The 27,166-nt window shown below is 36.2% G+C and overlaps 2 protein-coding genes across 10 annotated transcripts in view; one reads left to right on the forward strand and one right to left on the reverse strand.

Moving 5' to 3' along the window:
• Glmn (glomulin, FKBP associated protein) overlaps nt 1-21,288 on the reverse strand; it is a 49,143-nt gene extending 27,855 nt beyond the window's left edge. Inside the window, exons 1-7 of one of the 3 annotated variants that reach the window (XM_005327731.5) lie at nt 21,157-21,285; nt 20,312-20,377; nt 19,795-19,920; nt 7,812-7,928; nt 6,284-6,392; nt 5,044-5,281; nt 3,064-3,166 (exon numbers count right to left, since the gene is read on the reverse strand). In XM_005327731.5, coding sequence (XP_005327788.1) covers nt 3,064-3,166; nt 5,044-5,281; nt 6,284-6,392; nt 7,812-7,928; nt 19,795-19,920; nt 20,312-20,350 — 732 coding nt within the window. In that variant the 5' untranslated portion in view covers nt 20,351-20,377; nt 21,157-21,285. Of the gene's footprint in view, nt 1-3,063; nt 3,167-5,043; nt 5,282-6,283; nt 6,393-7,811; nt 7,929-13,102; nt 13,138-19,794; nt 19,921-20,311; nt 20,378-21,156 lie in introns of all 3 variants that reach the window. The other 2 variants (XM_021728016.3, XM_078026731.1) reach the window with 2 other exon arrangements.
• Nucleotides 21,264-27,166, forward strand: part of Rpap2 (RNA polymerase II associated protein 2) — a 95,183-nt gene continuing 89,280 nt past the window's right edge. For all 7 annotated transcript variants that reach the window (XR_013427907.1, XR_013427908.1, XM_078026729.1 and 4 more), the window contains exons 1-3: nt 21,264-21,394; nt 22,307-22,352; nt 26,334-26,448. Coding sequence is in view for 5 of the 7 variants with exons in the window: in XM_078026729.1 (XP_077882855.1) it covers nt 21,322-21,394; nt 22,307-22,352; nt 26,334-26,448 (234 nt within the window). In the remaining 2 variants the exon portion in view is untranslated. The remainder of the gene's footprint in view (nt 21,395-22,306; nt 22,353-26,333; nt 26,449-27,166) is intronic.

The raw sequence follows: 27,166 nt of genomic DNA on the forward strand, positions 1-27,166 counted from the left end.
GAGCCACAATCCCAGCCCCCTTATTTTATTTTTTATGTGGTGCTGAGGATCAAACCCAGGGTCTCCCATGTGCAAGGTGAGCACTCTCCTGCTGAGCCACAACCCCAGCCCTCCACTCTTTCTTTTTCTCATCTCCCTCCTTTCTCTTCATTCCCTTTTCTACTCCACTGAATTTCTATTCTCTTATAATCAAAGATGTTCTAAGGTGAATCTTTGATATTTTATTTTTGTCTAGCCCAGTAATCTTGGCCTCTACCCTCTCCTTATTTTATTTTCCATATTTTTTATTGGTATATAATAGTTGTACATGATAATGGGATTTGTTGTTATATATTTACACATGCACACAATGTAACAATATAAATTAGCCAAAATCATTCTTTTTTATTTTTGGTACTAGAAATTGAACCCAGAGGTACTTTACTATTAAGATACATCCCAGCCTTTTTTATTTTAAAACAGGGTCTCACTAAGTTGCTGAGGTTGGCCCTGAACTTGAGATCCTCCTACCTCAGCCTCCCTAGTCGTTGGAACTATAGGTGTGCACCACCACAACTGGCTCTAACCTCTCCTTCAGAAAACCCACTTTTATAGCCAAACATTGTTATTAGTAACTACAACTTTTCCTTAATAATACTAATTTTAGGGCTGGGCTTATGGCTCAGTGGTGAACGACCACTTGCGTGGCCCATGTGAGGCATTGGGTTCGATCCTCAACACCACATAAAAATAAATAAAAGTATTGTGTCTGTCTACAAGTAAAAAATATTTTCTTAAAAATATTTTTTAGTTTTAGGCAGATACAATATCTTTATTTTATTTTTATGTGGTGCTGAGGATCGAACCCAGTGCCTCACACGTGTTAGGCGAGCACTCTACCACTTCAGGCACAACCCCAGCCCCTAAAAAATATTTTTTAAAAATAATACTAATTCAAGTATCCTGTTCTTTAACTTTTTTCCTTTTTTTTACTTTAACTTTTACTTTTTAATTTACTCCAATTAGTAATTCCAACAATTTGTCAACCACATCACTACCTTCAACTAATACTGCATTCACTGTGCTCAATTTATGTCCTAACTTCCCTCTTACCCAGGAGTTAAATTCCATTGTAATTAAAGTGATCACTTTGCTCAACCCCTTGCCCTTCTCTTGCTTTGTAGAACTCACTAGTTCTCAAAACCCCAATCTAATTAAATCTAACTTTCCTCCAATGCTACACCTGCACAACCAAACATGACTGAAAAAAGCCACAGAGCCAATGATGGTTCTCTTGAAATTCATGACTATTAGATTTAAGTACACATTTTTCTATATTTCAAATCATTTCTCTGATACAGAATCTTTGCACAGCTTAAAATACTGTTGGACACATGAAGCCAAATTGTTTTACAATAAAACTTATTTCTGGAGCTACTCTGATAACATTTTTCATGACCTTTAAAAATGAGGAATTTGAGGAACACAGAAAACCATTTCTAAGAATTTCAAGTATGCAAAGATTTAGTTATAAGAATACTTATCACAGACTAAACTGTTAAAAAAAAATTGGAATTGTTCATATTAGTGAAAAACTGAAAATAATTTAAATGTGACTTCATGATTCAGATTAAATAAATATATTATATCAAATCCACATCATATAATACTAAAGCCAATGGGAAAATAATATTAAGAGAAAAAATAGATCACAAAAATGTGTGTATGTGTGTGTGTGTATAAATATGCTTAGGCTATGTAGCTCTGGGAATTAAACCCATTGAGCCACCACAGCCCTTTTTATTTTGAGACAGTCTCACTAAGATGCTGAGGCTGGCCTTGAACTTGCAATCCTCTTGCCTTGGCTTTTCTTTCTTTCTTTCTTTCTTTCTTTTTTTGTGTGTGGTGCTAGGGATTGAACCCAGGGCCTATCCCTAGACCTCTTTTTTTTAAAAAAAATTAATTAATTATCTGTTCTAATTTGTTATCATGACAGCAGAATGCATTTCAATTCATAATACACAAATGGAACACAATTTTTCATTTCTCTGATTGTACACAAACTAGAGTCAACCATTCATGTCTTCATACGTGTACTAGGGAAATGATGTCCATCTCTTGCCTTGGCTAAGAAAGAATTACAGGCATATGCTACCAAGCCTGGCAAATATGATAGTCTTTAAGAAATGTATATATTGAGGGAGATGTACAAGGACACAGGCAGCCAGGACAAGATATTGAGTGAGGATGTCCAGAGCAGGGAGCATGGAGATGGTCTTCTGATGAGGTCAACTTCCTGCTTGACAAAAGTGGTTTTGGACACAAGCAGGGGACCCAATCAGACAGATACTTTCACATTTGTGCTCCTAAGAGGGGGGACCCAAGAGATAAACACGTGGACAGAGGGGGCACCAATCACTAATAGTGAGAAGACTGTGGGTGGGGGAGGAGACAAGGAAAGGAGGAAATTTCAGAGACCTTAAAAAGAACAGGCCAAAACTCCCCCCCAGAGTCCCAGCTCTGGGTCCCTGTCTCTTCAGAGAAGTCTATCTCTGTATTTCTGTTGCTTTTGCAATAAAACTACTTCTTGCTTGCTATCTCTGTGTCCTGTTCTTCAATTCTTCACTGAATGGAGACAACGAATCCATCACCTCTAGACAGTAACAATATGTATGTACATTTTCTTATATAAGAATACATTTATGAATATATAGGCAGAAAAATTCTGGAAGGTGTTAATAGTATTTGTCTTTCTGTAGTGAAATTATTACTGTTCTATTTTTCATCTTTTTTACTTACCTATATTCTACAAAACCAGGTATTTCTTTATTAATAAATTATCAAGGGCTAGGGTTGTGGCTCGGTCACCTGGGATGTATGAGGTACTGGATTTGATCCTCAGCACCACATAAAAATAAATAAACAAACAAACATAAAATTAAGGTATTTATTGTGTCCGTCTACAACTAAAAAATATATTTAAAAAGATAATCAGTTTACATACACACATATAGTATATGAGAACATAAAAGGATAACATTTAAGTTTATAGCACATTTTGTAGATTAAATTAGCTGTACTTACTATTATCTCAGATGCGAAACATCTAAAAGGATCACTTCCAGCTTCTTCAGATTGTTCAAGGAATTGTGCTGTCAGCAAAGGGCATTTCAAGCTTTTGAAACAACTAAGGCATGAGAAATAGGTTAATTAAGAAATCAACACTTGCCTAATATAAAATGCCAATTCTTCATATTTAAGTTAGTTTTATATGAAAAGTAAAATAAGCACTGCTATGGTCTGAATGCTTATCCCCTCCAAATCTCATGTTGAAATGTAATTGCCATTCCAACATTATTAAGAAATAGGATCTTTGATAGGTGATTAGTCCAGGGCTCCACACTTACAGGAGGAATTAGTGTTGTTATAAAAGGGTAAATTCAGCCCTCCTGTGTCTCTCCACCCTTCTGAGAAGACACCTTAAGGCCTTCACCAGATGCTGGTGCCTTGATCTTCAATTTCCCAGCCTGTAGAACTCAGAGTCAATGTATTTCTATTAACCATAAATTACCCAGTCTCAGATATTCTATTACAACAGCACAAATGGACTAAGCACCAATAATTCAATGCTTATAAAATGGCTGATGAATTATCTTATTAGTAATTGAGAGAACATGAAAAATACCTTGCTAGACCCAACATATGAAATTCATTTCTATGTATAGACTGTTCCAGTGGATTCTGAATGTTTGAGAACTAACCGGTGCTAGTCCAAGATGTTTTATTCATTAGTTCATGTTTTCATAAAGTTATATTTCTTTTACTTAGAAAATCAAATTTTATTCTGTGATTAAGCCTTTCTTATTTCCCTAAAATCTTTTCTTTCATAAAGTAATGGGTTTCATAAGTGGTTAAAAAAATTTTTTTTAATGTCCTAATCCGACAAAAATAGAAAGCTAACACTAGCTAAATTCTCCAAGATCAAAAAAAAATGTTATTAGTCTATGTAATTAAATAATCCAGTTTAGTGCTGTCCTATAAATATAATGCAAGCTCCATTTTTAAGATTTCTTAGTAGTCACATGAAAAATAATAGGAGAAATTAATTTTAATAATTTAACCCAATATGTCTAAAATATTTCAACACATATCAATATAAAAAAATCACTGAAGTATTATACTATGTTTTTAAAGAATATCAAATCTGGGGCTGGAGTTGTGGCTCAGTAGTAGAGCACAAGCCTAGCATGTGTAAGGCACTATGTTCGATCCCAAGTACCATATATAAATAAAATAAAGACCCATTGACAACTAAAAAAAAAAAAAAAAAGGAGAATATCAAATCTTTGAAGTCCACAGGATATGTTATACTTAGAGCACTTGGACCAACTATATGTCAAGTATTTTGATAGCCACATTGAACACTGCATGTTTAGTCCATAGTAACCCCGAGTAAATACTATTGTGTGAATACTTTGTTGTTTTCATGGAGAGCTGAACATTTAACTGTCTGCTGGTCCTTCTGCTGTTTTCACAGGGACAATAAAAACACAATTTCCTCACAGTGTAGATTCTTTGAGTTATAAGTATCTACTTCTCCACTTTCATTATTCACTATACTACGATGAATAAAAGCAGCACATAAAAGAATATGAAATAAATTAAATGAATAGACTTGGTTTTATTTATTTATTTTATTTTTTGGTACTGGTAAATTGAACCCAGGGATACTTAACCACTGAGCTATGTCCATAGTACTTTTTATTTTTTGAGATAGGGTCTCACTAAATTGTATAGGGCCTTGGTAAATTGTTCAGGTTATCTTTGAACTTGCAATCCTCCTGCCCCCTCCTCTTGAACCACTGAGATTATAGACATGCACCACAATGCCTATATTTTTTAAAAAAATATGAATGACTCATTAAATGTCATGTTATATCAGCTTAAGATATAACAGTTTAGTCTTTTAAAATTCAAATCTAAAACTAGATTTATAGTTGCATGACAAATATAAAATAACTTAAAGTAAATTTATTGTGAGCTGTTTTTTAAATATATACTTACAATTTCAGTAATTCATCCTTTAATTTTTCATTTTCCTTGTTTTCTTTGTCATTAATAACTTCTTCCACAAAAGGTTTAGTGAACTCTATTAAGGCCTTGCAACATTGACAAAGGCCATAGTCATCTGTTTGTATTTGTTCTTTTGAGTATGGAACAGGAAGAAGAGATAATTGACTCCAAAGGGTAGACAATGCTAACCCAACTGAATATGCCTTATTGTTTCGAAGTTTCTGAATCACTACAATAGAGACCAGGTTGTTACTTGAGATAGCCTCATCAAGTATGCCAAACAAAGGTCAAGAAATTCAATATGTACAATTATAAATACTTTCTTTCCTCACATTTTAACAACTCTGACATCAAGATGAAATATCCTAAGCTTAATTGGGAGTGCTTTTTTTTTTCTTGGTGATACAGAAATTAATGAAGCATCTTAAAACTGATGCCATGAAATATTGTTTAGGTGTGTTTGTAACAGGTTACATACTTAAAACAGAAACACATTCTTTCCATGAGTGGTAAGCTATACAGTAGTGTACAAATGGGAGCTAGTATTTTTTTTCCCAAGAAGATTGAGTGTTTTAAGTAGTATAAAATTCAGGAACATTCATTTTTAAATTGAATTTACTCTAATTTCTGATGCTAGGTCACTCTATCAGACTCTGAGATATACATATTTCCTAAAATGAAAAATAACCTCTTCTTATGGATAAATACTGTCTTGGTTGCTAAGATCCATTACTTATCAATTCTACTATTCCACTTAGCTATGGAGTCTTATCATTCCATATGCCTCCTAGTTTCACTCTTCAGTCATACCTTTGCTATTCTTAATTCCAACCTTCTAAAATAGAGGCTGAACAGCCTGCTTGATACGATTCTTAACCAAGATACAAAACTACCACAATACTGTCAGACTGAGTACTGCAGACATCAGAGTAACCCTTTAAATTTGCTTCAAAGGAAAATTCTAGATATAAACCACAGGTAAGAAGATTAACCAGAAAGTTACAGGTTGTAATATAGCACATGAACAAATAGTATGACCTTCAACAAAGTGTTTACTGGGTAACAACACAACAGCAAGATTCAAATTGGCATTTGCTTTTATTAGTGTAAGCAGAACACTCAATAATTTGTCATAAATCTTACTTTGGTGTAGCATTGACATTTAAGGGCAAACATCAAGGTACTTACACAAATAAAACAAGAACTACTTTGATAACAAAATGATAATTACCTGTTTGTAAAGGTTGAAGTAAAAGAAGAATAATTTGGGATATCTGTTTTCCAGAGGGCTCTTCAATCAGTTCAAGCAAACCCAACAATAATTCCTTTGGATTACATAACTATAAAAATATTCACAATTGAACCTGTTTAATACAAGTTGCATTTAAAGCCACATGATTACTATTTTAAAGAAAGCATATACTGAGAAAACACAATTATTTTTGCTTAACAGTAAAATGCTTCATACAATTAGAAAAGTAGTGAATCACCAGAGCTCAGGTTTCCTTTGAGCTTCCGTATGCTGCTTTAGATTGCTTGAGCTTCCCACATAGGAAGCTTGAGCTTCCTATTCCATGTTGCTGGGTATTTAGACTACCTTAGAGTTTCCTTTTTACTTCCTGGACAGATAAAATTTTGCATTGCTTTCTGAATGGCCATATTTTATCACCTTGCTTGCTTCGTTTTTTTGTTTTGTTTTGTTTTAGTGGGGGGTGTTGTTTATGTTTTTGCAGTGTTATGAATCAAACCCAAGGCCTCACACATGCTAGGCAAGCACTCCTACCACTGAGCTATATCCCCAGCCTATTTGTCTTGTATTTTTAAAAAACTCTCATAGTCTTCTTTTTCCAAATACATATTTGTATATACCTGCACTGATCTCCAAGTATCTTCTTATAATGTCTTTTTTAACTCAGAATTTATTCTTTCTTAAAAGTTGTACACTGAGAGCTGGGATTGTGGCTCAGTGGTAGAGTGCTCGCCTAGCGCGGGTAGGACCTAGGTTCAATCCTTAGCACCACATAAAAATAAAGGCATTGTGTTGTATCCATCTATACCTAGGAAATAAATATTTTTTTAAAAAGTTGTACATTGACTTATAACTCAACTAGCCTTTTACCAATGGTCTCTAAAAACTGTGAGTCACAACTGATCTGTGTTCTACTTCCTATTCATACTTCTATTGTGATCACTTACAGTCTAGGTTTTTCATATTTTAAGAGGATATGAGGGCTGGGATGGTGGCTCAGTGGTAGAGCACTTGCCTAGCATATGTGAGGCACTGGGTTTGATTTTCATCATCACATATAAATAAATGAATAAAATAAAGGTCCATCAACAACAACAACAAAAAAGAGGATATGAAAGGAATTTCCACAGAGAAAAGAGCACTGATGTTTGATTTTGTTTCAATATTGCAAAAAAAAAAAAAAAATCAATGCTGTCTTGCATTATTTCTGTAAAATACATCTATATAATAAGGGTACTTATTAAAATACAACTTCCTAGGAAATGGAACTGCCCATCCAATTAAGTTTGGGCTTCTCCTCCTCCATGCATGTATAATATGTGAATTATACCCTATTGTCATGTAATCTAAAAAGAGCAAACAACAACAAAAAGACTGGGCTTCTCTCTAGAATTTTCTTCTTATATATCTTGATGAACTAAAAATTTTTTTATCAAATAAGAATTAGACATTAAAAATAATAATAATACTGCTGTGTGTTTTGACAAAGAGAACCTGGTTATTAACATACCTTTACCAATAAATCAAGCATCAGGAAATAATCTTTTCTTTTATCATCTTTATCATTCCATAAAAGGCACCGAACAACAGGACCAACAAGATTCCAGCCCATAGTCTTAATGATGACCTAAAAAAAAAAAAATTTTCAGAGTAAAGCAAACACTGCCATCTACAGGATTCTCATAGTATGCTTTTCTAACTTGGCTTAGCTTAGAATTTACTTTGAAATAGGAAAAACGAGACAAGTGAGGCAGACTACTTCCTAGGGTTGGATGTCAACATTTAAAAATAATTGTTAAGCTTTTCACTGAGATAAGGCAAAAGGGTCTTTACTTACTATCAGGGAACTTGGTTTTTCTCAGGATTTATATAGTTCCTCTATTTAATTAATGCTTAAGAAGAGCAAGTACCTAACTTCCACAGAGAATTTTTGCTCTCCTGAGTCAAAGAAATAGTCAATGCTTGTGAACCTTTAAAAGTTCCTTGGAGAATCCCTGAATATAATCATTGTAATTTATATAAAATGAAAGGCTGTGACTTCATTAATTTTCTCTGCTTCTTTTTGCAAAGACATTTCAGAATGCTTTACCATTAGTGACTGGCATTCATTATTAGTCACTGATTTTCAAAATTACAAACAATATCCTTCAATTCTCTAGCCTGCTTTGTACTGCAACTCATCAATATTTACCAAGTATATAATACATAATATTCTGGGTGCCAAAAACAAATCAAGAAATCGATCAAATAAGATCCATATCACCACAGTTCACATTCTAGGGTGATTCTTTAAAAACAACAAGGGATGGGGTTGTGGCTCAGTGGTAGAGTGCCTTGCCTAGCATGTGTGAGGCACTGGATTCTATCCTTGACACCACATTAAAAAAAATCAACTAAAACAAAAACAAAACAATATATCTGTGATGAGGGCCACAACCAAGTTAAGATGGCGCCTGGCAGTAGGCTAGGAGGAGTGGTTTCTGAGCCAATGCCAGGAGCCATTAAGATGATAAGGATTCCTTAATGACTGACTGCTGTATCTAGTTTACGTTAATTAAGTTAAGCTGTGGGTAATTAGGTTGGGTATATGTACTTCTGCAGTCTGGCAGAGAGGGGTTGCCTGCTACCTAGGGTACCTGCTACTTTGAGTTCCTGCTCAGTTCCCGCTGAGTTCACTCGCAATAAAATAGTTCCCGCTCCAACTTTCAAGTTGCTTGTCATCTCCCAGTTATTTCACCACAACGGCATATGGTGGCCCGTACAGGGAACGCCTAAGGATAAGTGATAAGGTAAACTGCTCACCCCTGAGGACAGTGCGAGAGGATGGGTGGGACAGAAGAAAAACCGCTCACATCTGAGGAAAAACTATTTGTGTCTAAGGAACAGACAGGGAGATGGACATTTCAGGAGGACAGAAAGGCTGATATAATGAATTTTTGTTCTATTTTTGTTTCATTTGGTCTCAGTTTTATTTTGCATTAACTTAGTGAGGGGTATCTTTGTCACGAAAAAATGGAATTAAAAATTATTAAGAACCAAACCAAAAGGGCGTTAAGTAAATTACTAGAGGAAGGAGGCACCTCAGTAAAATCAAGAACAGTCAGGGCATACATTAAGATGATAGAAAGGTATTGACCCTGGTTCATTAAAGAGGGGTTGTTAAATACATCACAATGGAACCATCATGGAGAAGATTTAAAAAGGATAGAAAAGGAAAGCCCAGAACTCTGTCAGTTGGCACATTACCATTATGGACGTTGGTACAATCCTGTTTGCTTAGTCTAGAAGAAGACATCTTAGTTAGTCAGACAAGGGAAAAAAGTTTAGAGGAGAAAGGGCTATTAGGGGAGAAGTTATAACAGGAGGTTGCTACTAACCCCTTTCTATCACCAGAGGGTGTAAGTATTCAACCAACAGCTCCACCTATGGAAACAAAATATGCTGGGTGGCCCCCAACCCCCATAATTAATAGACGGGATCCTGAGATGGGACCTCAAAGATTAGCATGCCCTTTATATTTCAGGAGGAAGGAGGGCAGCGAATTCACCATTCTTAAGATTTCAAAACAGTGAAGCAGCTGAAAGAGGCTGTAACAACCTGTGGTCCTCAAGCACCTTTCACTGTAAGTATGGTCGAATCTATTACCAACTTGAACTTGACGCCAGCAGATTGAGCCAGTATGTGTAGAGCTATGCTAAATGGAGGACAGTTTTTACTGTGGAAGACTGCCAATCAAGAATTTTGTATGGAAACGGCTAGGCGGAATGAAGCAGTTGGTTATCCTCAGAGAAATTTAGAGATGCTATTAGGAGAGGGACCTTATAAGGGCCAGTAACAACAAATTCAATACGATCCTGCCATTTATTCACAAATCGCTTCAGCTGCGGTTAAGGCATGGAAAACTTTACAAGGGCATGGAGACTTGCAAGGTCAACTATCCAAAGTAATACAGGGGACAAATGAGCCTTATGCGGAATTTGTAGACAGACTTTTGCAAACAGCTACCAAAGTTTTTGGGGATGCAGAACAAGCAATGTCATTAGTGAAACAGCTAGCCTATGAACAAGCAAATAAATGGTGCAAGGAGGCCATTAGACCATGGAGAAATACAGATGTAAACACATATATTAAACTATGTAGAGACATTAATGAATAGGGGCAAATCGTGGCAGCTGCAGTACAACAGGCATTAGGAGCCAGGCCAAAACCATGCTACAATTGTGGACAAACAGGACATTTTAGAAGGAGTTACCCCATAGGAGAAGGTTTTAACAAAACCAGGTATCAAAGAGGTAGAATACCGGATATTTGCCCATGATGCCAACGAGGGAGACACTGTGCTTCTGAGTGCCATTCTCGGACTACTGCTCCATTGTCAAGAAACGAACAAGGGGGCAGGGGATGTGGCTCAAGTGGTAGCGCTCTCGCCTGGCATGCATGCGGCCCGGGTTCGATCCTCAGCACCACATAAAAAAAAGATGTTGTGTCCGCCGAGAACTAAAAAATAAATATTAAAAAAATTCTCTAAAAAAAAAAAAAAAAAGAAAGAAAGAAACGAACAAGGACCAGGTGTTTACCCACGATATCATGGAAGAAAACATTGGACTTCAATGCCAAAAAACGAACAGGGGGATCCAATGCTCCAGGGGCCACGACCACAAATATACGGGACATTGGAGAAACCCAACAATACCATCAGGGTAGTGCCCAGGACACATTATCCATTAGATCCCTTATTAGACAAACCAGAGAGAGTGCAGAGTTGGACATCTGTGCCTCTGCCAGAGCAGTACTAACTCCAGAGATGGTAGTTCAAATCATTCCCACAGGGGTAAAAGGACCTCTTCCCCAAGGAACAGTAGTCTTGTTGTTGGGACGCAGTTCCTCTACTCTACAAAGACTTCTGATAAGTCCTGGGGTAATTGACCCTGATTACGAAGGTGAAATAAAAAGTATAGCCAGTTCTCCTAGGGGTATATCAGTAATTTCATGAGGACACAGAATCGCACCATTGTTGATAATACTCAGCCTGCTTCAAAAATTTTCCAGTCGTTCAGTAGAAAGAGGTTCCAGGGGATTAGGCTCTACAGGTATAGATTGGGCTATGCTTTCTTTAAATTTAGATTCTCGGCCCATGCTAAAACTAAATATTCAAGGACATGAATTTAATGGGCTACTGGATACAGGTGCAGACCTTAGCATTATCTCCCACCAAGAATGGCCAAAACAGTGGCCATTACAACAAGCCACTCAAACGCTTCGAGGCCTAGGAATAGTGACAAATCCCCATAGAAGTGCGATGGTATTAGATTGGAAAGATCCTGAAGGATGTGAAGGAACTATACAGCCATATGTTCTAGATCATCTTCCTATAAATTTATGGGGACGAGATGTTCTAGGTCAATTAGGGTTAATATTAACAAACAACAACAATTCAAATGTGCCCACTATTATGGCTAGACAAGGTTTTAAGAAAGGTAAAGGATTAGGAGAACAAGAACAAGGTATAGTGGCACCAATTCAAATAGATCAAAAAACAGACATGGATTGGGTTTTCAGAAGGGGTCACTGAGAAAATAAAAATTACTTGGAAATCAGAAAGGCCAGTATGGGTTTCTCAGTGGCCCCTGACTAAAGAAAAGATACAAGCAGCCCATGACCTGGTCAAACAACAATTAGCGGAAGGACATATACAACCTTCTATATCTCCCCATAATAATCCCATTTTTGTCATCAAAAAAGAAATCTGGCAAATGGAGATTATTGCAAGACTTAAGAGCTATTAATAACGAGATGGTTATCATGGGACCTGCTCAATCGGGAATTCCCCAATTGTCTGCTTTGCCAAAAACCTGGTATGTTTTACTTATAGATATTAAAGATTGTTTTTTTTTCAATTCCAATTCATCCTGAGGATAGTCCACGTTTTGCATTAACTGTCCCTGCACTGAATCATGAAGGTCCTGATCAGAGATATGAATGGAAAGTACTCCCTCAAGGGATGGCTAACAGCCCAACTATGTGTCAAATTTATGTTAACAAAGCAATCCAGCCACTTAGAAATCAAAATCCTGAACTACAAATATTTCACTATATGGACAATGTATTATTAGCACACAAAGATAAAAACATATTGCTAGAATGTTATGCCATACTTACAAATTTACTAAAAAATTATAATCTAGAGATAGCAATAGTTAAAAGTACAATTAAATTATCCAATAAATTATTTAGGAGTTCTATTATCCTCAACCATGGTCCACCCACCAAAAATTCAAACACGAGTAGACCAACTTAAAAAACTTAATGACTTTCAAAAGTTGTTGGGAGACATAAATTGGATAAGGCCTTATCTAGGCATACCAACGGGAGAATTGGGACCTTTATTTGATATTCTAAAAGGTCCATCAGATCCAAATTCACCCCGCATGTTAATGCCTGAAGCAAGAAAGACATTAAAACTCATTGGAAAATATGTATTTGCATAGAACTGATATAAGTTTGCCTTTATTATTTATTGTACTCCCAACAAAAAATATTCCTACAGGAGTATTTTGGCAAGAAGGTCATTATTATGGATACATTTATCTTATTCTCCTAACACTATTCTTACTAGGTATCCTGAGGCTGTAGGACAATTAATACTCAAAGGAATAAAAGCAGCAAAGGGAGTATTTGGAATTTCTCCTAATAAAATTATCACCCCATATACTACGGATCAAATTGATGAGTTAGCTAATGAGTTAAATACTTGGGCAATAATCGTGTGCAATTCTAATTGTTTATTTGATAATCACTTACCATCTAGTCCTTTGTTATCTTTTGGTCCTCGCATCCTGTAGTTTTTCCAAAAATGACAAGAAAAACACCTATCATGAATGCTCCAAATATATTTACTGATGGGTCAAGTAACGGTACAGCAGCAGTAGTTACCCCTGATCAAGCTTTTACATTTTTAGTACCCAATCAGCTCAAAAGGTAGAGCTTAATGCAGTATTACAAGCTTTTGTGATGTATAAAGATTCTGTATTTATTTTCCAATAGTCAATATATAGTTAATGCTATTATATCCCTTGAAGATGCTGGTAGGATTTCCCCCCTCTACTATTTTCTCTTTGTTTTCCACTATACAAAGTTTAATTTGGGATAGAAAAGATCCATTCTTTATAGGACATATCAGGGCACATACAGGATTGCCTGGAGCCCTTAGTTTGGGCAATGATTTAGCAGATAAAACTACACATGACATACATATTTTTCGACATTAGAAGAAGCTACAAATTTTCATAAATCCTTCCATGTCAATGCTAAAACTTTACAAAAACGTTTTAAAATAACCAAGGAACAAGCAAGACAAATAATAAAACAATGTCAAAATTGTGTGACCTTTTTACCACAAGTTAATCTTGGAATCAATCTTAGAGGACTCATATTTGGCAGATGGGCGTCACACATTTGCCACAATTTGGAAAATTAAAATATTTACATGTTACAGTTGATACTTCTTCCGGATTTTTGATGGGCTTCCTTCATACTGGAGAAAAAACTAAAGATATTATAGCTCATTGTTTACAAAATTTTGCCACTGTGGGCATTCCAAAACAGTTAAAAACAGATAATGGCCCTGGATATACCTCTACTTCTTTCAAGCAATTTTGCTCATCATTTGGCATTACTCACATAACAGGAATCCCGTATAATCCACAGGGACAAGGCATAGTTGAAAGAGCTCACCAAACTATTAAAATGTATTTATTAAAACAGAAAGACGGAATTGGGAAGGGGTATATATCCCCCAAAGATAAACTTAACATAATCCTTTTCACATTAAACTTTTTAAATTTGGATTCATCAGGGCTTAGTGCTGTGGAAAGGCACATGTGTCCAAAAAATGTACATAAGCCTAAGGTACTATGGAAGGATATTCTAACAGGACAATGGAAAGGTCCTGACCCAGTGATTGTCAGGAGTTGGGGATCTGTTTGTGTGTTTCCACAGGGAAAACAGCAGCCGATTTGGATTCCAGAGAGACTAACTAAAGCGATTTCTACAGACCAAAAAGAAGATGATTTGGCTCAAAGTCCATAACAGCTGATATCTAGAACTCCAGTTTAGCTATCCTTACATCTTCAACAATGGTTCTCCCACACCTGGAGGCTAATGAGTGATGAGCATCATAAGGGCCTTGAGACTTACTTGTGGAAATACCATCAAACCCATATGCAAATTACAAGGAGGATGAGATTGCAGGATCAACTAATTAAAAAAAAAAAAAGGATGAGCTATCAAAAGAAGAGTCAAACCTAGATGGTAACTAGGATGCTTTTTTCAATATCTATTTTATTATGTCCTCTCCCATGTCATGGAGTTCTATTTCATTTTTTGAGCTCATACAGACCTAGGCTAATGTTTTTCTGATCAGTTCTATTTTTGGATTAACTGTGGAGTTTTTAAATATTGCAATGGAGATTTTTCCTGTGAAAAACTATAAGGCCTTTACTGTTGTGTTGTGTGTGCATACTTGTGTTATGTGTTGTATGTCTGTATGTGCGTATGTCCATATATATTATATGAGGAGTGCTCATGAAAAAATGGATCCAAATATCTTTTTCTAATTCACGTGATTTAAACAGTTTAATTTAAATTAGGTAACAAAAATAGGAGATTAACAGATCTGTTTGTTTACTTTCACCTTTCTTTTTCATTATATCTAATTCTGTTCAGAATAATTCTTAGTGCCTGCTGGAATGTTATACAATTTTTTTTTTTAGTCATCACTGCCAGAATTCCTATCTTCATCCCAGTGCCAGTGAAGACAAAGGTAGAAGAATTTCCAGTATTACTGAAAAACCAAATGGGACTTCAGAATTACAGCTACCATCATCACAACTGTTGCTGTTTCTGCTGCAGCTACTACAGCTTCTGCAATGGCTGTCACACAAACTGTACAAACTGATGCATTAATATTTACTTCAAGAAGAAATAGACATATTAATGGATTCCTCTGCTTTAAGCTGCTTACAGAACTTACCTGGACTATGTATCATTTACATGCATTACGAACTGATACAACAAATTGTAATTAGTATCAGGGTATCTTTGCTGATGGTGTCATTGGTGGTAAAATTTTTCCAAAAGGAGCCATAAATTGGCGTTTTGTATCTTCCCCTTCTGCTTGTAGCAGGTTATCCACAAGTATGCCTAATAATGCTGGGCCAGTAGTCAATGATGGGGAAGATCCAATTGCAATGGTACCAGCCTAAGACAGGAGGCTGACGCCTTGAGGTCAACTGATCCGATGACAGGTAAGGACCATATGTAGAATTGGACAACCTAAGACAGGCACAGTCCCTAATCCACATACTTGTTGTTTATATTAAACAAAAGGGGGAGATGATGAGGGCCACAACCAAGTTAAGATGGTGCCTGGCAGATAGGCTAGGAGGAGTGGTTTCTGAGCCAATGCCAGCAAGCCATTAAGATGATAAGGATTCCTTAATGACTGACTGCTGTATCTAGTTTATGTTAATTAAGTTAAGCTGTGTGTAATTAGTTGGGTATATGTACCTCTGCAGTCCGGCAGAGAGGTGGTGCCTGCTTTCTAGGGTACCCGTTATTTTGAATTCCTGCTGAGTTCACTCGCAATAAAGTAGTTCCCGCTTCAACCTTCAAGTTGCTTGTCATCTCCCAGTTATTTCGCCCAGCCGGACAACGGCATATATGAAGAAGAGGAAATAGCACATACAATACCTCCTTCTGACCCCATCCATTTTACAATATAATACAGGTAGAGTATGAAGAATAGAAAGAGAATATTCATCTCAAAGTAGGAAAGACAGGATAGGCCTTCCAAAAGCTAAGCCTTTTAGGAAAAATATGTCTGTCAGGCACAGATAGGTGGAAAAAACATTCAAGGCTCTGAAATAGCAATGTGTAAAGGTATAAGGCTTAACAAGTCTTGGAGAACTATCAACAGAGTATGTTAGGGTATGTGAACACAAATTTTGCAAAAGAGAAATACTATCTATTCACATCTTTGCTCATTTATCAACTATACATTTTAGAGTTTGTTATATCAACTTTCATGTGTTCTCTATATGTTAATATTAAGATAGTTATATTTATGGCAGAAAATTGTTAGGTTTTACTTTTGAGACATGGACTTGCTATGCTACCCTTGCTATAGTCTTGAACTCCTAGCCTCAAGCAATCCTTCAGCCTCAGCCTCTCAAACAAGTAGGACTTCAGGCACACGCAATCATAGCAGACAACATTGTCTTTATTTTTATGTAGCCAAGTATAATAATTTTGTTTGTTTTTGTCCCTTTTTTACTGCTTTTAGCCTAAAATGGATTCACCCCTAGAGATTAATAAGCATTCATTTAAAATTTTTTAAAATGTATATTTCACCTTTCTTTATATTTAATGAAATGTTAGGAATTTTAACAAAGAATAAAACAATCATACTTTTTTTTTCTAACTTAATGACATAGTTTAGTTGATCTCTTTGAATGTCTGTTACTTATAAGTGTAAAAGAATCCTTCCTCCAAAGGTTTTTTTTTTTTAATTTTTTAGTTATAGATGGACACAATACCTTTGTTTTATTTATTTTTTATGTGGTGCTGAGGATAGAACCCAGTGCCTCACATGTACTAGACAAGCACTCTACCACTGAACTACAACCCTAGCCTCTCCTCCAGAGATTTGATATTTTGTTTTCTCTCATTTTTTGTGTGGCTTCACTTTTAATATTTAGCATTTTACTAATCAGGAATTTGTTGCAAATCAATAACTAAATTTTTTCAAAATTACTCAATATTTTTCCATTACTTATTAAATAAACCCATACTTATTTTTAAAAACCTAATTAGTTCCTGTAAGATTCTACTTTTCCAAAGCACTTTTTTCCCTTTACAAAGGTGTACTTACTCTCTATAAGAGATCCTCTGAATAATCATCAACTACAAGAGAAATGACAGCTTTGAATAATATTTTGTATACCAGGTTTGAAAAATTTTCTTAAAATATTTTATAAATATTCTATTAGCTACAGGATAACCCAGTCACTAAATAATGTCTCATGGCTTTAGTTAGGGTTAAGGAAAGATGGTAAATAATTATAAGGAATTGGACTAAATCCTGACTGTGGTTAACTATACTACTCTTTGTTTAATTTAGTACTAACAATCATACGGAATAAGACTGTGACTCCTAATTTAAATGAGAATGCCAAAGTTTAGACATTAATGACAGACCCAATATCAGACAATTCTACAGGACCCAAGCTTATGCATTTCCTCCTATACTGCTAGTTCTCCACTGTGGGCAATTTTGCACCATACCTCCCAGGGGACATTTGACAAGATTTGCAGACACTTTTTGATTGTCATTACTGAAGGAGGTGGGTAGGGAAGCTACTGGTATCTCACAGGCAGCCTAGGGTTGTGCCAAACATTTTGCAATACACAAGAGAATCCCTCAAAATAGAGAACAATCCTGTTCAAAATGTCAATAATGGTAAAATTCTAAACTATAGTTTCTTAAGACCACTTCGCTATTTATATTTATCTGTTTTTTTTTTTTTTAATATTTAACACAGATTAATAGTAAATCTTTTTCTTTTTTGTACTGGGCATTGAGCCCAGGGGACACTTTACCACTGAGCTACACATCTCTAGTTCTTTTTATTTTACAACAGAGTCTTGCCAAGTTGCTTAGGATGGCCTCAAACTTGGGATCCTCCTGCCTCAGCCTTCTAAGTCTCTAAGATTACAGCTAATAATAAATCTTGAGGAATCCCTTATAGTGTCATCTTGCAAAAATATTAAGTTGTAGTCAGTTTTAAACATTATCTTGTCAAAATCTGAATCTCTGTGATTCTCAAACTATTAAGACTAAGCTTCACTATGCTTGAATCTATCCCATTAACCATTCAGAAGTACATTAAAAAATAAACCACTGAGGGGTGGGAATCTCATGAAAATAAAAGGGAGATGAATAGAGAAAAGGAACCAAAGGGAGTGAGGAAGCAGGGAAAGGAGAAAAAAACAAAAAAAAACACCCAATCACTCAGGCATGTATTGACAGTTACAAATTCCCTTCTCCCTCTGCCTCACTGATGGAATGTTGATCCTCACATCTTTAGCAGGCCTCTTCCTCAGTTCCTTAAGTTCCTCAAGATGGGCTCCTTGGGCCTCTTTTCTTCTGCCACTTTTCCGTGGTCTAAGGCAAATACTTCCCCTCCCCTCAATTACCTAATCTTTAAACAAAACAATAACTAAATCTGTTTCTTTACTGAGCTCAAAACCTTACTTTCCAATTGCCTGCTACATCTTAAAATTTCCAAAAGTCAACTCATTTCCTTCAGGAAACTTTCTCCTTTACTTAAGTTGCCTTTTTCTGTTCAGGATATCATACACTGAATTGTCCTTTCAGAAGCTAGAAATGTGTCATCCTTGCTGCCTCAATCTCCCTCACTCCCATAATCACTCAATCCCTTCTATTCTACCTAAAATTTTCTCATAAGTACTATATAATGTTAACCAGAGGTAAAGCAGAGTGGTTAAGAGCTCCAAAACCAGAATAGATATGAATCCTAATGTCACAAAAAAGCTGAGTTACTTTGAGGCATGTCATTTGATCTTTCAGTTAATTGTTTCTTATTTATAAAATAAATATTTTTTTAAGATGAGGGTCTCACTATGTTGCCCAGGTTGACCTTAAATTTCGCACTCAAGTGATCCTCCTACCTTAGCCTCCCAAGTCTACACATATAAAAAATGAATTTAATAGTAGTACCTATCTTTGGGGATTTATGAAGAAGCTTAATAAATTAATAGATGTCAAGTATATAGATAGCATCTGGAAAATAGCAAGCTTAAATATTAGTTGTTACTGATTTTATTGTTAGCAGCTAAGTTAAGTACTCTCAAAGGTTATCTTCTGAGAATGCAATTGGGAAAAAAAAAAATCACAAAGATTTAAAACACATGAAGCCCTCTACCACTGAGCCACAACCCCAGCCCTAACTGTTAATAGTTTGAGAAATCATTCTCTACCATGGGAAATGACCGTGTTTGTGGATCAGGAATATTTTACTTACAATTTGATTTTCTATGCACATCTGACACAAAGGGGAATAGGATGATCACAAAATATGAGTATCTAGTTTGCTTGATATTTATATTTCTCAATGTAAATTAATGATTCAAATGTTACTTTTTGAACACCTAAAACTGTTCCTTTTAAAGTTCTTTATATTTCAGCACTTGCTTCATTTATTCTGCCTCCTGATTGCTAGTTGTTGTTTTTTTGTTTATCTCTTCCAACACGCTGTAAGTACCTTAAAGTATATTAGTATTCCTAGTTCCCTTTTTCCATTTTCTACATAAGTTTATTCTTAAATGTTTGATGGATAAAGGGATAAATAATAACATGTGATTATTCTCTTCTCAAGTAGAATCTGAAAAGTAAATACAAAGATTGTACTTACTTTATTCTTTTCATTTTGAATAATTGCTATTAGTTGGTCCGTGTGCCCTTCTTCTATACATCTCTGGCCTGCTAACTGAAACAGACCAAAATCTTCTTCTTTAAAGTCATGCTCTTCTAGAATTTGCTGAAAAAACAAAATAAACAAAAAAATAAGCATATGCAAATAAAAATTCAGTATGACAACTTCTTATTTTCTTTCTTTGTAAAAAGGGAAATGTTTAAATCCTAGATAAATTGTTTAAAATTTAGGATTATAATAATTACTAAGTGATTTTGAAATCTACTACATATCAAAGAATCCTATGAAAAGGATCAGCATCAAAATTAAAGAGGTTAAGGATATCATCTGTACAAATAATCCAATCTGCTGTCCTGTCCTCATGCTATTTATTTACCAGCCAAAAAAAGCAAGGATTAAAGAAGATAAGTAATCTGAGTAACCACAAAAGAAATTATAAATGATATCCTTCCCATATTTTAAAAGAAATTTTACACAAAAGAAAAAAATTACTTACACATCTTTTAATTATGGACTGAAGTTCCTCCACAGCCATTCCTAATTATTATTTCTAGTTTTGATGCTGAAATGAATTAATATAAAAAGTTAACTGATATTGTTTCATTTTGTTCAATTATTAGAAAACATTATAAGGAAAACGTAAGGTTTTACTATTAGTGAATGTTAGTATGTTCACTTAAGAAAGTAATTTTGCTTTGGAAAAAAAAAAACAACTCTATTGCATCTTTTTAAGAGCATAGTTTTGAAAGAAAGAACCCTTTGGAGCATTCCCTAGAGGACAGGCAAATATGCTTTTAAAAGGCAAAGTATTTCTTCCCTGAAAAAAAAAAATTCCACAAGTTGGGCCTAAAATGAAAATTGTAATAAAATTTTTATTTTTTAGTGTCCCACGACAAAAACTGGAATTCAATACAAGTCACCCAAAGGGGACTGAAAGTTCAAACGCCCTCCACCCCTTTTCACTGTAGGAGCTGCACTCCCCCAAAGTAAATCACTCCAGTCAGTGAAACCGCCATATCACACCGAGACAAGGCAATTGGCAGTCCTCAGGAGAACACCATCCGGCTCCCGCCGAACACCGGTTTCTCGAGGCGAGAAGGCTCGGCCCCAGTCTGCGGCAATAAGTGGGCTCTGCCGGTCCTCTAAGGAGGATAACACCCTAGCGCGCTTGTAGGCGGCATCCAGAGGAAGCCATTTCTCCCGACTCGTGCTGTACTAGGCGTTCTGGTCCCACCACCTCGCGGGGCCTAGTCACTCACCGCGCCGCTTCCCCCACCGCTCGCCGCGCACAGCTAGCCAGGCACACCCCCGCCACCCAGACCTCCCGGTGTGGTCACTTACCCGCCGGACCTCGCGGTGCGCTTAGGTAGCAGCCACCACTTTCGACCCCGCAGGCCGCGCTCCGGCCCCGCCCCCGGGCCCGCCCCGGCCCGTGCGACGCGTGTGGAGGCGGAGCTTGGCGGGGGACGCCGGAGGCGGCCCCTGACCTTCTGACGAAGCTTCCCCATGGCTGACTGGGGTCGGCCGCGCTCCGCCGGCCAGAAGGCCCGGGGTCCCCGCGCCTCCCGGAAAGCTGCAGGTAGGAAGAAGGGTCCCTTCCCCTGTTTGGTTCCTGAGAGCTGGTCCCTGGCCTGGCTCCAGGCAGAGGCGTGCGGAACGCTCTCGAAAGGCCGCTCCAGGGAAGGTGGGGTGGACCCTGGAGTTGAGAAAGCCGAGAGCTTCCCACCGCGGTCTTTTCGACTTCCCGCCGGGATGCCCTTGCCTCTTGGCAGACGTGTCAGGATTTCTCCCAGCGTGCGCTGTGGCCACTTCCCGCTGAGGGGAAGTGCTGGGAGGTGTTGGGGAACCCCAGGGAGCAAGTAAATGACCTGGGCAGCCTCAGCATTGTCAGGCAGTGCGGCTGGCCTTGATCTCTCGACTGGACCTTTCAGACAGCTTTCATGCCCAGTTCCAGGGAGTAAGGGACTCACTCCCCTGCTACACCAGTAGTAAACGTTTGGGAAGTGAAGATGTTTCTCTCTTAAAGTACTCAGTTCTTGAATTTGGGGGAGCACTTAATTAACGAAGCAACTGTGATACATAAGAAAATTCAATCTCTAAAGAGATACATTTTAACAAAGAAAAATTGGATAATGTAATGCACAAAAACAAATTGTACTCCCTATTTCATTTTGATTTACACACAGCATTGGAAATGAAATATGTGGACAAGAAGAAAAGATGACTATAGTTTGTTATTTGGACAGGAATCTCTACCTACCGTTTGTGTAGACTTGATCTGTGTGATGCGCTGTAATCCCAGCGACTCGAGTCTGAGGCAGGGGGATCACAAGTTTGAGGCCAGCCTGGGCAATTTAATGAGACCCTATTTCACAATTTAAAAGAATAAATAAAAATGACTGGAGATATAGGTTAATGGTAAAGCATTCTTGGGTTCAATCCCCAACATACACACGCAAAAAAAAGCGACCTATTTTTTTTTTAATTGTAGGTACTAAAGAGACAAGTGTTTTGAAACAAGAAGATGCGTTTAAAAGGTGAGTACTATTTGGACAAGAGCATTCACTATTATATTACCTGTTATATTAATTGAACCAATTTTAAAAACAATAATAGCTACTTATTTTGGAGAAAAGTGTCATGAGAGGGAAGAGGAAGATCTGGTTAGCACAATAAATTCTTATAGGCTGTTACATCCCTCTACTCTAGGTTTTAAGAAAACCAAACTGGAGACTGCCGGCATTCTGAGACAGGTGTATTTGTACAAAGATGTTGTGGGAACAGTGTTCTTGAATTTACAGATACTCCTTTCCCATCTCTTTGGGTCTCTTTTTTATGTTAATTGTTTAGTTGTGGTTGGACACAATACCTTTATTTTATTTATTTATTTTTATGTAATGCTGAGGATTGGATCCAGGGCCTCGCAGTGCAGGCGCCTCTACTGCTGACCCACACCCCTAGCCCTTTAGGTCTGTTTTTACTGGTATATAAGCCAGAAACTCAATGTCCAAGTTTCTCTCATTATCACTCCAAGAAACTTTTTTTTTTTTTAATTATATCAAGTCCATATTTTCATCAAAAAGCTGTCCTGTACTGTCTTTTGGCTCCTAAAAAGACAGGACAGTGCTGGGACACCTGTAATCACAGCAGCTGTGGAGTCATAAGGCAGGAGGATTTTGAGTTCAAAGCCAGCCTCAGCAAAAGCAAGGCAATAAGCAACTCAGTGAGACATTGTCTCCATATAAAATACAAAATAGGTCTGGAGATGTGGCTCAGTGATCAAGTGCCCCTGAATTCAGTCCCCAGTGTGTTCCCCCCACCACCCTGTGGGGGGGGGAAAAGGCCAGATAGTATCTCAGGCTCATGTCACAAAAATATTTCTAGAATAGGAGTAGTCTATGATGGAGATAAGATATATATATCTATGACTTACCATTTTATAAAAACTCACTAATCTGTATTGACTTTTATCTTAATTTGCTCATTTCTTTTTTCCTAAAGTTATTTGCTGATTGTAAGATATTCCAGTCTTGGATTAGGTCCTGAGAATATGGTGTTGAACAAAATAGACACAGTTCTTGTAACCACTTGAACAGAGAAATATCAGTTAAGCTAATACAAATAAATATATAATTACAAATTTTGATATGTGCTATGAAGAGAAAGATTAATGTTATAGGAGAAACTAATTACAGAAGTTCAATTTAGATGGGGATTGGCTGTGGGTTTTCAAGGAAAAGCTCTCTGAGGAAGTAATAATTAAACTTAGACCTGAAGGCTAAGCTTGCATTAACCATACAGAGTAGCAACTTCAAAAAAAGATGCCTGGGGCACAGGGCTGTAGTCCTAGTGGCTCGTTTGCTCGGAAGGCTGAGGCAGGAGGACTTCAAGTTGAAAGCCAGACTCAGCAAAAGCAAGGCGCTAAGCAACTGGGTAAGGCCCTGTCTCTAAATAAAATACAAAATGTGTCTGGGGATGTGGCTCAGTGGTTGAGTGCCCCTGAGTTCAGTCCTCAGTACCAAAAAAAAAAAAAAAAAAGATGCCTGGGATGATCTGGGATAATGTGTGCATTTGGGCAAGGGATAAAAGGAGCATAGGAAAAGGTTAGAGGCAAAATTCTTCACATAGTACCTGGTAGGTCATGGTGAGAAATTAGGTTGTCTAGTTGCAGATGGGAGAACTTAATGAAGTAAATGTTGAAGACAATAGGCTGAGAATCATCTAAGAATGGAGAAACTAGATGGATTCAAAATCTGTTTTGGAAAATAGTTCCCTGCAGAGTAGCACCATATTAACTGGGCTTTAGGAAACATTACAAGAGTAAAATTTAATTAATATTGATTATGGTGGTGAATTGCAACTCTTCTCAACATTGATCTGACCACAGACCTTACAATTTGAAGAATATAGGTAAGCCAAAATGTTTTTTGGGTTGTTTTGTTGTGATGCAGTACTGTGGATCAAACTCAGGCCTCTTGCATGACAGACAAATATTCTACTGATGAGCTACATCCCCAGCCCCAGCTGAAATGTATTTTGAGTAGGTCACTCAGGGTTATGAAACAAGCATTCATGGGAATAACCAAATCATTGAGAGGAGTGCCCCTCAATAAATTTATTCCAACTTAAAAATTCTTCTACATTCAACCAGCTAAATACCATTAAGACAGACATTGAAGAGGTTTGCAAAAATATAACAGTTCTACTCATCTCACAAAATTTTTCATTTAAAAATGTTAACATGTAATAGGTTGATAACATTTTTAACATGTAATAGGTTGATAAAGGAATTAATAAATAAATACTTTTAAGTTTTTTCAGTTTGAATCCTAATGTGGTAAATGTTGACATGTAAAATGCATGTATGCAAAAGTTCTAATTTTAATAGTGTAAAGGAGTTCTTAGACCAAAAAGTTTGAGATCTGCTTCTACACACTACACTGCCTATCATTTGTGACAGAAGGTCACAATAAGACAGGAAACAGCTCTAGATATCTGTCAATTAAGAGGAGTATGGCTCAGATGGAGGTGGTTATGACTTGAGTCAGAAATTCCTTAATGCAGGTTATATGTATACTGATCTTAGTACGTGATGTGGCTTTTGTTGGTAGGCAGCAAAATGAGAAAATTTTTTTAAAATAAGTTTTTCATGAAGCTAAATGTGTTCAATAAAAGATACCTGTCATTTATATTTTATTTAATATAAAAAAAGATGTTGCAAGGCATAGTGGTACATGCCTATAATCTCAGAGATTTGGGAAACTGAGGCAGGAGGATTACAAGTTCAAAGCCAGTCTCAGCAACCTAGCAGGGTCCTACACAACTTAGTGAGACCCTGTCTCAAAATAAAATGATCTGAAATGTGGCTCAGTGGCTAAGCACGCTTGGGTTTAATCTTTGGTAACAAAAAAAGAAAAAATTATCTTTATGAAATGATGTGTGAATCGGTGTTGTCACAAAATTCTTGTTTTAATGTCCATATTTGACAAAATAAGTTGTTGACAAAACTGTCAGATTGTTTCTGGAAAACATTGCTGGAAATGAAAGTCTAAAAGTCTTGGAAGTCAAAGAAAGTAGAATGGATGAAGACATTCTGGGTCCAGTTGTAAGAATTAAGGACCAGGAGGCCAGCAAAGGTAGTTCTGATAGGTAAGTAGAAACCAGTGCAAGAAAGGAACAAATGAGTCACTAGGAAGGATGATCTCCTTGGTTCTATGGCAGTGATTCAACCCTGTTGAAAAGTAATAATCAGGCCCCATTCTCAGGGATTCTGATTTAATTACCTTACAGTGGGAACTGAGCAGCATTTTAGTATCTTGTTTTAAAAAATCTCCACAGACAATCTTAATGTGGAGCTGGGACTGAGAATCACTGTTGATAGGTCTATCTTTTGACTAGATAGTCTGTGTTTTTTGAGTACTGTAATATATGGGGGCAAGCAAAGGCTGACAGAGCCCTGCTGATAGCAAGAACAAGCCCTCCCAGGAAGACTTTTCTTTACCTAAGCCATACATTCCTATCAATACAATTATTTAACAAGACCTTACAACAAGAATAAGTAGTTTTTTGCAGATGTGACTGTTCTTTCAAGTTGGGCGGACCATCAGTTAATTTTTGAGACTTAACAAAAACACAAATTTCTACTTAGAAATTATCTACTTTCTAGTGTTTTCTGATATTTGGCTCTTTATCAGAGAAAAATCCTTTTTTTTTTTTTAAAGGTACCTGTGGGATAGAGTGTACCTTAAAATTGGTAGAGTATAAACTAGCAGGCAGAAAAAATTCACATTATTTTCTTTAGGAGTTTCTAAAGTGCTTCTTTTTTGCTCTTTATCAGGGAAATAGTCCTTATGGCTGACTTCTGTGTACATGGTGCAACAAATAGTTTGTTTCTTTTTTGAAAAGTAACAGCATTAAAAAATGTAAACTGGCAAAATAGGTTAGTGTTGGATTTTAAAACATAAAATATTATAAACATACAAAAACTTTTTATGAGATTAACCTCATTAATTTTTTAGGAAAACAGAACTAGAAGCAGCTGTGAAAAAGAAGATTGAGTTTGAGAGAAGAGCTCTACATATTGTTGAACAACTTTTAGAAGAGAATATTACAGACGAATTCCTAATGGAATGTGTATGTGTTAAGTGAACAAATTATTAGTTTTATAGTATAATATCTTCAAATCTATACAAAATGAAACTTCTTTGCATTGTTGAAATCTTTAAATCTGATGTCAGTCATTACATACACGTAATGTGCTTTTATAATTCATGCATTTTTAAATAACCAGCTATCCTAATATTATTATATAATGATTTTAAAATGCATTAATGAAAAATAGCAAGTATATAGCAAGATTACTATAGTTAAACTAATGTATATTTTAAAGTTGCTGAAAGAGTGAATTAGAAATTTTCTCATTACAAACACTTATGTGAGATGATGGATGTGTTATAACCTGATTTGTTCATTCTACAATGTGTATGTGCTCTAAAACATTTGTATCCTATGAGTATGTATAATTACTATGTCAATTAAAAATAAAACATTTAGGAAAAAAAAGTACATTTTGACCCTTAGTAATAGTTCTTTTAATCAGTCTGCTGATATAACTTGATTTTTTCTTCCCTTTGACTAATGATCACAACGTCAATTTTCTGATATTCTGTGTATTGTACTATTTTAAGTAACAGATTATTTTTTGTGAATATAATTCATTTTGATATTTTTAAGACCTGAAATATAAATCATTTATGACTTAAAACAAAATAATTTGCATTAAATTTTTAAATAGCTTTATTAAAACTTTTAATGAAAATTCCTTTAAATCCTCATAATCTATTATAGAAAA

This window comes from Ictidomys tridecemlineatus, chromosome 11 (assembly GCF_052094955.1).
Source record: "Ictidomys tridecemlineatus isolate mIctTri1 chromosome 11, mIctTri1.hap1, whole genome shotgun sequence".
NCBI classification, from domain to species: Eukaryota; Metazoa; Chordata; class Mammalia; order Rodentia; family Sciuridae; genus Ictidomys; species Ictidomys tridecemlineatus.